Raw genomic sequence first — 12,308 nt, forward strand, 5'->3', positions numbered from 1 at the left:
AAAAAACAAGTTAATAGGCTGGTAAAGGAGACAACAAAAAAATACTGAAGAAAAAAACATCTTGAAAAACAGATTAGGCCAAATGATAAAGGAAGGGGGAAAAAAAGTACAAAAAAACAAGAAGAAGAATGCCTTTAAAAAGGTAGAACTGAACAATTTAAAAAAATAGACTGAAGAAAACAACTCCTTCAAAAGTAGAATTGGTTAAATGAGAAAGAAGAGACAAAAGCTGACTAAAGAAAATAAGTTTCTTAAAAATTAGAATTGAGCAAATGGAAGATAATAATTTTATGAGAAATCAAGAAACAATAAAACCAAAATAATGAAAAATAGAAGACAATATGAAATATCTCATTGGAAAAAACAAATGACCAGGAAAATAGGTCCAGGAGAAATAATTTTAAAATTATTGGACTACCTGAAAGCCATGACTGAAAAAAAGAATTTAGATATCAATTTTCAAGAAATTGTCAAAGAAAATTGCCCTGATATCCTAGAAACAGAGAATAAATAGAAACGGAAAGAATCCATCATTCACCTCCTAAAAAAAAATCCCAAAATGAAATCTCTCAGGAGTATAATAGACAAATTCCAGAGTTCCCAAGTCAAGAAGGAAACATACCAAGCAGCTACAGATAAACAATTCAAGTTCTGTGGAAGCACAATCAGCATAACACAAGATTTGGCAGCTTCTACATTAAAGGATCAGAGTCCCTGGAATATGATATTCCACATGGCAAATGAGCTAGAATTACAACAAAGAATCACATATCCAGCAAAACTGAGTATAATATTTCAAAACTTAATTTGATGAATATAAATGGATATTCAATGAAATAAAGGACTTTCAAGGCTTCTTGATGAAAAGATCAGAGATGAATAGAAAATTTGACTTTCAAACATGAGCCTCTTAGACAAACAAAAAAAGTTGAATAGGAAAGAGAAATCATAAATGACTTAATGAGGTTAGATTGCAAACAGTCCTTTATGGGAAGATGATACTTATAACTCAAAAGAGCTTTCTTGTTATTAGAAGAGTTAGAGGAAGTATTATGTAGACAGAGGGCACAGTAAAGTTAAGGAGTGTGAGAGAAATACACTAGGAGAAAGGGAGGGAGGAAGTAGAATGAGGTAAACTATGACAAATCACAAGAAAAAGTTAGTACAGTGAAGAAGAGGAGGAGAAATAAAGGAGAGTGAGTGAACCTTATTCTCATAGAAGGGATTATTACCTCAAAGAGGAAATAAGATACATATTCAATTGGGTATAAAACTCTATCTTACCCATACTGGGTAATATCTACCTTACAGTAAAGTAGAAGAGAAAGGGGATAAGAGAGGGGAGGGAATATTGGGGGAGAAGGCAATCATAAACCAGGTCTTTTTAAGGAAGGACAAAGTGAAAAGGAAGTAAGTGGAATAAATGGGGGAGCAAGTAGGAAGATGATGGTAGAAATAGTTAGCAAGAGTAATTGTGAAAAAAAAAATTTGAAGCAAGTTTTTCTGATAAAGATCTCATTTCTCAAACAAAAAGAAAACTAAGTCAAATTTATAAAAATAAAAGTCATTCCCCAATTGACAAATGAACAAAAAATAGTTTTCAGATGAAGTAATCATAGCTATCTATAACCACATGAAAAATGCTCTAACTTATTATTGATTGGAGAAATGCAAAATAAAAGTTTTGAAGTACTACCATACCAATTAAATTGTCTAATAAGACAGTAAAGCAATACTACAACTATCACTTTATCCCAAAAAGAGACAAAAAATAAAAAGGAAAAGGACTTGTATGTACAAAAAATATTTACAGTAGCTCTTTTCTGGGGACAAAGAATTGGAAATTGAGGGGATGTTCATCAGTTGGGAAATGGATTTCCCTGAGCTTAAGCAAAGTGAAATGTACTGTGAACAAAGTAAAAGTAGCATTGCAAGATGATTAGCTGTGAATGATATAGCTATTTTTGACAATACAATGATGCAAGTCAACTCTGAAAGACTTATGATGAGAAATGATATCCATATCCACAGAAAGAACTTGATGATGTCTAAATTGAAGCATATGTTTTTTAATCTTTCTTTATTTTTCTTGAGGTTTTTTGGGGGATGGGTTTATGTTTTCTTTCACAACATGAATATTCTGCAAATGTTTTGCCTGACTGCACATGTATAACTTATATTAATTTGATTGCATTCTCAATGCGGGGGAGAAGGGAGGGGAGAGAATCTGGAATTCAAAGTTTTAAAAATCAATATTAAAAACTGGTTTTTACATATAACTGGGGGAAAGTGAAATACTAAATTTAAAATAAGGGAAGCAGTCAACCCCCTCAACCCTATAAATATAGAAAAACAAAACAAAACAGAAAAAGAAAACTTTGTCATATGCATAACAGAACATAAAAGAAGATTCAAAATATATAACAAGTTTCCATTTCAAGAAAACGTATATGATATTATAGCACCTTATATTCAGACCTGTCCATTTTTTTTTGCTTCATTGTAAGTTCTTTTATTTTTCTGCTCTGTACTTTTTATTCTTTTCTGCCTTTTTCCTCCCTCCCACCTTACCCAAACATACTACAGTTAAACACATCTGTTTGTGTATGTATGCATACATGCATACACATACATATATATCTATAATGATACAAATATATACATTTATATAAAACTGTACTATATTTATTTGTCTTCTTTTTCTGAAGGTGGATAACATCATGCTTCTTAAGTGTAAGTCTTTTCATATTTTTCTAAATTCATCAACTCATCATTCCCTAAACCACAGCAATATTCCAACCTTATATTACCTAAACTATAATCTTGGGCATACAAAATTTATCCAGAGCAGTTTAAACTTCATAAAAATTCATTCATTGTTTTTCAATATTGAGACAGTGGTTCCTTAAAGATTTTAAAGGCATATTAATAGTTTATGGATTTTAAAGTTAATTATTCAAAAAACATGGAATTAAGACTGGAAAACTACTTAAGATTTTATGAAATGAAAGGAAAAATATTATCTAAAAACTCAAGTGCCTAAAAACACTCACATCAAACTGTGTAAGGATTGTTCCACTGTCAAGACCCTCGGCGAGCTGGACCATTGATTCCCTCAAAGCATTATCATTCTGATGAACACCATCTAGTGGGGATTTTTCAGGGATATATTGGAAATCTGGTTCATTTTCAAATTTTTCTTCTACTACATCATATACAGCTGAAAAGGAACATGGAAATTATTAGTTTCTTTCACTTGCTGGACATGTTCCTAGGACAAACAAATTAAAGAAAAATTAATTTAAGAATATATAAAATTTGGCATCCATTACCAATACAGGAGGAATACCCCTATTATGCCGAGTAAAATTCCTACCTTCAGCATAAAATCATTACCAAATTAACGTCTTCTCTAATATAATGTATCTCAAAAGAGTAAAGATTCAGAATTTCTTTAGATGAAGACCAACAGCCTGATTAGCAATCAGCACATTATACTAAACAGAAGAACTTTTGATGGGAGGGTAGTCTTTGAGCATGAATGGCTGAGTGAGGCTGCTCTCTGATAAGATCTCAAGACTCTTCACCCATAGACTGTCGTGCTCAAAGGACAGACCAAAGACAAAAATCAATTTTTTCTGAAGAAGCTGCCATACTCGCAAATGAGTAGATATTAGTATAGGACTTTTGGCAGACTCTGAGAATTTGAAGAAAGTAAGATTAGTACTAGACTTGACAAAACAGAAGGAAATAGATAAAGTCTGCAGCTGTGATTTCACTGATACAGAGAATTCCCTATAGGAAATCCTGGCAATGCAGGTAGAACATTCTCTGAAATCCATAATCTTAGACAACTGCCTAGAATATTGAGGAGTTAAGTGAGGTGCCCAATCATTAAGTCAATGTATGTCGAAGATGCAATTTAAAACTGTTGCTGAAACCTGAAACCACTACTGTAGCTTATGTTATGATGACTCTGTAACAATTAACCAAATGCAACATTTAGTTACAGAACAGTATTTTTTTAGTAGGACCAAAGCTAGTTACTAAGACTATAATAAAACTAGCCGCATAGAGAAGAGGATAAAAAGCACAGAACACAGGGATAAGGGAAAGCAGCAGAATTAACATTACAGTGTATTAAAAGGTCAGAGAAGTATCCAGTCTGACAGCTACAAAATCTTTCTGTATAAAACCTGAAAGTGCTACAAATTACCCAAGCTCTGCTAAATAGGAGTCTAAGGCCCTAATCTTATATTGGTTCTTACTTTTCTCAGATTTAAATGAAGCCCATTAAGGACAAAAAATAACAACCAATTTCTGTTCAAAGTGCCCCAGATTCTTTTTTTTTTTTTTTTTTTTTTAAGTTATCTGGTTTTATATCAGCTCTTTTGTCTTCTCTTCCATATTTAGTCACTTCCATATACAAAAGCAGACTGGAACACTTAAATTGCTGGATTTATTTTACTTTAGTGAATTGCCATCAGGGATCTGATCTAGATCCAGATCTTTGTTCTTTAGTTCCCTGTCTTATAATATCAGATGATTAAAGATAATACTGACCAAATATTTTGTAATAGTATCTACAGAAGCATCAGCAATATGAATAAGGGTGTATGGTTGACAGTAAGCATAGCAGAATGAGAAGAATATTGGATTTGAAGTCAAAAGATTTGTCCTACTTTAACCTGTATAATCATGACAGATCACTTAAGCTCTTTTTAAACCAAATAAAAAGATTGGATCAGATATTGTTAAGTTGCATTCTGGTTTCAAATTATGAGAAATACTCAAGTTTCCACAAGATGTTGCAAGTTTCAAAGTAATGTAGAATAACAAGCATGCTAACCAATCAGCTTTCAGAAGAAAGAATCAGCCTAATAGCAGTCTTGATAAAGAGGACTAGGCTAGAAACTGGCTTAATCTTGGACAAGGTCAATGACTGGGAGAAGGCAATCTGGCAAAGCCTGATTACTATTGAGGTTTGTTGTCCACATTAAGGAAACACTAAATTTTCATTAGATATTAGTGAAAATAAAAATGTAATTTCTTTTCTCATCCAAGCTCACAGACCTCTTTGAAATCTATATAATGATATTACGAATCTTTATAATAAAATTTTTACTTCCTTACAATCTTTCCCCCCTATTCTACTGAGTATACAAAGTGCTCAATTTAGTTGTTAAATTCATAATAATTTTTTAAAAAGTCATTGTAGAAAATACAAAAGGAAAGGAAAAGAAAACTGGGAATGGTTTGACATACCCACTAGATTTTATAGGACCTTATTTAAAGATTCAGATAAAGTATAGAATCCCATAGACATAAAACACTATAAGGAGAAGTAGGCCTAGGAATAATGGAAAAATGAAAGAATAAAAATTTAAAAACAACCTTTACTGATGCCTTTCATTTTTATATTAATCACCTCTGGACATATTTTTTTGGGAAAAAAAACTCCCTTTTAACAAAGAAAAGCAATTCAGGAATCAAATCTATGTAAATAAAAGAATGAATTTTCACTGAATTTTTTTCTTGTTTTATTATGAACTTTAAAAAAAAGAAATTTTTTATGAGATGAATCACCATGTTGTAAGACTTTAAACTTAGTTCCTACATTAATTGGGAATCACAAATCTCAGGAGCATAACAAGGTATATTATATAATAAGCTGATTTTACAAATACACTTAGAGTAGGGCAAAGAAAGGCTACAAAAAGGTTTTACTTTTTAAATTTGCTTTTTGTTTGCTCAAATTTCTGTTTAGCTTTTCTTTTTTGGTCTTGTTTTATTTTGTTTTTGCTGAGGTAACTGGGTTTAAGTGACTTACCCATGGTTACACAGCTAGGAAGTATTAACTGTCTGAGGCCACATTTGAACTCAGGTGGTCCTGACTTCATCTAGCTACCCCTAAATTTCTGTTTTAAAAGTTTCTTATCAACTTGATTTAATGTGGACCTTCAGAAATGACTTGTATTAAGCTTGGTCCAGGAATCAATCTGAGAAAATTCACTTCCTTTCTTTCTTTGGATAGAAGAGAAATAAAGGTCTGAAATGTGGCACATATTGTCAGATATAGCTGAGAAAATGACAGTTTGCTAAAATGATTGCTTCCTTCCTTGGATAAATCCCTAAGTAGAGAAAGGGGAAGGATAAGTTTGAAGATGAAGGTGATAAAAAAAAGTTATCAACAAAACTGAGATTTAAAGGAAAGAAATGGTAGATTTTGGTCCTAAATCATTCAAATGGATTAAAGGATCATTTCAAATTATAAATTGGGTGACTTGGGAAGAGCACTAAAAGATTATAGGCATTATACTAAGCTCTTGGTTACCTCCTGACCAGATGTAGGAACCATTGGTCACGATGACTCTTTGGAAAAGACAAAGAGCAAAGATGAGGTGATAAAAGAATCTTTCAGTTTAAATTTTTACATACCATTATGTTGCTGAAATAGAAGAGAAGCAAGAGTGATAATGGTCCTTTGGGAGAAAGGGAAATCTGGATGTGGGACTTCAATGATTAAAGGAATGCGTGGAAATTTTCTTCAATGATGAAAATAAGTAACTCATTTGCAAAAGATAGCTTTAGAGAATTATAGCTTCTGAGAGCTGCCTGAGAACTAAGTGATTATTGATTACAGAATAAGTTTATGTCAGAGGCAGGATTTGAACTAGGGTTTTTTGTGACTCCAAGGCCATTTTTTGATTCATTATGCTATATTAAATAACAGACTGTTTCTGAAACTTTTTATGATGCTGATTACCTTGAAAGAATAAGGCACGATTAGAAATCCTATATGACATTTAAAAAAAAAAATACCTATAAGAAGAAAATGTTGTTAAAAGGATTTTCCAGAGTATGGATCAAGGTTCAAGAATACTATGTAGGTAGAGCTAAAAAGGAAGATGAAACTCCAAGATTATATATAGAAAGAAAAAAAAAAGAAAAAGGAAAAAGATCACTCACCATTGGGTCGAACTAGGAGTACAAGTTCCCCTGAGTGTCTCTCACAGCTAGCTTTTATAAACATGACAACTTGATCATGAGTATGTTCTGTGATGTCTCTGCCATTAATCAGCACAACTTGATCCCCTTCATTCAATCGAGGGACACAGAGGTCAGCCTAAAATATGATGGAAATAATTTTCAAATTCTTAATTCTTTCTTAGATCAAAGAATTACATTTTTTTTGGATGACAACATATCAGAAGAACATTAGATGCAGCAATCCAAATTCTAACTATAAACTAATTTACATGCATCTTTATAGAGAGGAAAACTACAGCTTAATTTCCCCTTGACTGCCAGAGTTCATTCTCTAGTCATGGCAGGGATTCTATGCTATTTGTCTAGATTATACAGAAAATTGTGACCAGAAACTGTTTACATGTAGTAATCATCTGATACAGGTCTGTATCTATCTCTCTCTCTCTCTCTCTCTCTCTTTTTTTTTTTTAAATTTTAGGTGATTTAGTCTCTATTCAGGAAAAAGCTAAAGATACATACCTTCCATATAGTTTGAAAAGTAGTAATACTTCAGGGGTATATATGATGATTTCTCACAATGCCTTAAATAAACTACAAAGTACTTTCTTTAAGCCTGTTCTTCCTGGCCAACAATTAGAGGACTAGGCTCATGATAGCATAAATAATGATAGCATAATAAAAATTAATTGGATACCTCAAGTAAAGATTATTTTTGTCAATGGAGATAACATTTTTCATGCTTAATATGCCCTTTTCCAGATATGCTACTGTCTTTCCTTCAATGATAGAATGCTATCATTAAAAATTAAGCAAACTCACAAAGACCTAAACATTTTATTAAAACATATAGAACACTAAACTGAAAACTCTTAGGATATCACTTTGAAATTTTTTTTTGGTAAATTGTAACTTTCTTATACTATTGTTTAGGATAATATAGTTATCCTAACAAAATATACAAAAGAACATAATGTATAAAAAAAAAATTCTTTTTTTTTTTGGGGGGGGGGGCTGAGGCAATTGGGATTAAATGACTTGTTCAGGGTCACACAGCTAGGAAGTATTAAGTGTCTGAGGCCAAATTTGAACTCAGGTCCTCCTGAGCTGGCACTATCCACTGCGCCATCTAGCTGCCCCCAAAAGAACATTCTTGATATATTACTTTTAAAGAATTATAAAAGCCTTCCTGCCTTGTCAAATGAAGTGATTTGCCTTTATTTGTATCTAAAAGGAGCTCAGTGACTTTCAGAAGGATCATGTGGTTAAGGAAAAATGGAACATAAGGCTTTCTTCCCTTTTGAGGACATTTAGACCCCCTTCAGTACTTTGCGGTGTTTTGTTGTTGTTTTTTATTTATTCTAGGTGAAGGGAATGGAGTTTCAGACCTCAGAAGTTGCAAAAGGTTAGAAGAGAGTCTTAGGAATCCATGAGTTGAAAGCCAGGCTGGGTTTTGCAACAGGCACAGTGGTCACCCCTAAAGTGCAAAAAGAACCTTTGAGAGCCAACTTAAGAACCCCAAACCTGTAGAAGGAATAATCCAGCACTATATTTTGGACTGGAACATGGTAGGACCTTTGCTATGCAGGAAATAAGCTAAGTCCTTAGTCCTCTATATGGGTAATGGCGGAAATGTTTTTTTTTATATATATATATATATATTTTTTTTTTTGGGTAAAAGTTTCCCTTCCCCTCCCACCAAAAAAAGTATTGTGTTTTAAAAGCAAAGATTTTCATTCTCAGTAGTCCTTCAACAGTAGGATATTGACCTGAACTAGCAATCAAATATGATGACACTATTTATAATAAAATTAAAAAGACAATATTTCTGTTCAGCTTTGCACTAATAATGGAACATTGTATTTACTCTAGCACATTTACCTTGTATAAGAAGTGCGTGCGCGCACGCGTGTGTGTGTGTGTGTGTGTGTGTGTGTAAAAAGTATAAAAAAACACTGAAAACTAGGACATATTTAGTAATCAACTGCCAAAATATGGTTCCTAATCTGAAGATACTGGAAGTACTTACTTAAGAAATGTCAATGAATGATTCATTTTATTTTGATAGTCTAAATCCTAACAACACTGTACAGATTACAGTTATATTTTGTATAAAAAAGGAAGATTTTTATGATTTTAAAATAGGTTAAAAATAAGATTACTTTATATCTAATCATTTCGTTGAGAACATTTGCTTTACAATCATAAAATTCAAAAATAAAGGTTTGCCATTTATCATATTTTTGAGATTTTAACTGAACAGTAAAGTTACAAATAGCTACAATATTCCCTAATAGCTCATAATAATGGAGTTTGATTTCATCAACTATTATAACCACTGTACTTATTTTCTAGGTCACACATCACAGAAGTACTTAATTACATTAATTCTGGTGCTATATTATATTTCATTTTGTATTCCTATTCTTTTTTGTGTAATTATATCCTATAAACCTATTTTAAGTAGGGAAATGCATTATACATTTCCTTTGTATTAACCAGAAAAACCCAGAGAGTGCTAGGGACAGAGAAGACATCCAAGAAATAATAAGATGAAATTACAGAAATGATTTGAAGTACAGAGTAATTAAATATAATTAGGCTTTACTTACTGAACTAAGACAAAAGACTGACAACACAGATAATCCCCAAATATAATTTGTATTTGGCTTTTAAATGTGATTTTCTATTTTAAATGGAATACATACATAGGTTTTAAAAAGTCATGATATTTCAAAACTAAATAATCAAAGTCATGCCACACTGAAGATAAGATATAGGAAGTATCCATCTGGGAAATAGTTCAGTTTCTCTACCTTGCCATGTACATTAAATTCCCCCTGTGATCCTTTTTTAATACTACAAACGACTAATTTTTCAGATGTTGCACAAACTGCACTATCCTAAGGAGAGTGAGCTCCTCTCTGTCAGACTGCTGCTTGGTGAACACTCTTTCCTAAATTAAGCTAAATTTAACTAATACTAAAATGTTTTAATTTTAAAAGTTCATTAAGAAGGAATAAAAAAAATCCTATTTATATTAGAATAAAAGTAATAAAATGATGCATAAGCCAACTAGAAAGGTAGGAATGGATCAAGTTTTGAAAAGTTTCACATGCCAAACAGAAGAGTTTATTCTTGTAGAGGTAAAAGGGAGCCAGTCACCGGAGTCTATGGAGTTTTGGGACGACAAAGTCGTAATCGTGTATCTGGAAAATCACTTTGGCATTACAGTAAAAGGCAGATTTATGTGAGAAGAAATGTGAGAGGCAGGGAAATCAAAAAACAAACTACTCCAAGTCTTATGTGAAAAGTAACAAGGATATAAACTAACGTGACTGTGATCATTGAGTGAGTAGAGAGGTTTTTTGTGAGAGATGTGTTATAAATAACAATAATGATAATTTTAAAAGTTAATATTTATATAATACCTACTTAGTGCCAGACATTGTACTAAATGCTTTACAAATATCTCATTTAATCTCACTACAACTCTCATCAATATTCCCATTTTATAGATGAGAAAACTAAGGCAAACATAAATAAGTGACTTGCCCAAGGTCATAGAGAAAATCAAATGTTTAAAATCATATTTGAACTCAGATCTTTCTGAATCAAGTCAAACACTCTATCCACTGTGCCACCTAACTGCATAAAATAAAAGAAACAATAAAACTTGGCAAGTGATATATGGTACAGAAGAGTGAGAAGTCAAGGAGGATATTGGGCTTGCAAATCTTGATGACTGGGAAAATGACGATGGCTTCAATAGGGAACTTTGGAATGGGGTGGATTTTGGGGAATTGCTAATAATTTCTCTTTTGAATATGTTGGTTTTGAGATATTTATGTGAAATTAGTTCTAAGTGTTCCAAAGGCAATTGTTGATAAGGCTGACATTCAAGAAAGACAAGGGCTGGACACGTAGATCTGGGAGACATCTGCATCAAGATAAGAGCTTATTTAATCTATCTGTTTATTTTTAATAATAGCCTTTTATTTTCAAAATATATATTCAAAGATAGTTTTCAACATTCACTCTTGTAAAATCTTGTATTCCAAATTTTCCTCCCTCCCTTCCTCCCAACTTCTCCCTAGACAACATGTAATCCAACATGTTAAACATGTACAATTCTTCTATATATATTTCCACATTTAAGATGATAGTTTAAAGAGCTCACCAGGTCAGAATATATGAGAAAACAGAAGAGGGCCCAACACATTCTTGGCCCACAGTAAGTGGGCACGACATATATGATGATGTAGCATCAACAATGAAGACAAGAGTGCTCAGAGAGGTAAAAGGAAAACCAGGAGAAAACAATGTCATGAAACCTGAGAGAGGAGAGTGACCAACAGTATCAATTGCTGCCAGAGAAAACTGAGAAGAGTACATTAAATTTTTATAATATTTTATAAATATTATTATTATCATTTTTGCTCTGAATTCCTGGAATTTGTGGGGTCTCTCTGCCCTTACTGAACCATTAAAAAAATGCACAGAAGAGAACAAAAAGAAGGAATCATAATCAGGATAAGTTTTAACAGCAATGTATGGAATCCATTCTACACACCTTTTAAAAGTGATACAAAATGAACACAATTTCATATACAATCCTTTTGTTGTCTTCTGTTATATATGAAATTTATAAAAGAACATAAAAAATTTTTAAAAGGGATGTTAGATTTGCTAATAAAGAGAATTAGTATGTTTGGAGAAAGCAGTTTCAGATGATGATAAGGTCTAGAACTCATATTGCAGTGATTATGGGCACAAGTAAGGGGAAGTAGAAGCAGTGAATATAGATTTTTTTTTCAAAGGCTGCCTAAGAAAGGTGGAGATGGCAAGATCTAGAGAGGTTTTTTTTAGGAAAAGACAACACTTGGATGGGTTTATGGGCAGCAGAAAAGGAACAAATAGACAAAGAGAGATTGAAGGTTGGGGTTAGAAAAAAAGCGGGGATGATACTAAAGTCAATTTGATGGAAGAGATGAGACCAGTGGTACATGAATTAAGAGTTGGTCTTGACAAGAAGGCCATGCCTTTATCAGAAACTAAAGGAAAATAGATAACAATGTATATAGGAATTTGAAAAGACCTGGTGAATATAAATTATAATGAGTACAACCTGTCTTGAGATAATGAAGAGGTTTTTTTTTTAATTTAAATTTAAGGCAAAAATATTCTAATTTATTTTCATTTCCATTGTATTTTTTAAAAAGTAAAAAAAATCATCTAATTCATAAATGTAATGCTAATAAATTATTTTACATGAAAAATGTCAATCTGCTTTTATTAAAACCTGGAGCTCAATACAGCTG

At 32.2% G+C, this 12,308-nt stretch overlaps 1 protein-coding gene across 5 annotated transcripts in view; it reads right to left on the minus strand.

The window, feature by feature from the left end:
- The window catches only part of PTPN4 (protein tyrosine phosphatase non-receptor type 4), a 218,855-nt gene that overhangs the window by 26,748 nt on the left and 179,799 nt on the right, over window positions 1-12,308 (minus strand). For all 5 annotated transcript variants that reach the window (XM_031959946.1, XM_031959947.1, XM_031959949.1 and 2 more), the window contains 2 exons: window positions 6,970-7,126; window positions 3,054-3,220 (listed from right to left, as the gene is read on the minus strand). In XM_031959946.1, the coding sequence (XP_031815806.1) occupies window positions 3,054-3,220; window positions 6,970-7,126 (324 nt within the window). The remainder of the gene's footprint in view (window positions 1-3,053; window positions 3,221-6,969; window positions 7,127-12,308) is intronic.

The sequence above is a fragment of the Sarcophilus harrisii genome, chromosome 3, assembly GCF_902635505.1.
Source record: "Sarcophilus harrisii chromosome 3, mSarHar1.11, whole genome shotgun sequence".
In the NCBI taxonomy this organism is placed as follows: domain Eukaryota; kingdom Metazoa; phylum Chordata; class Mammalia; order Dasyuromorphia; family Dasyuridae; genus Sarcophilus; species Sarcophilus harrisii.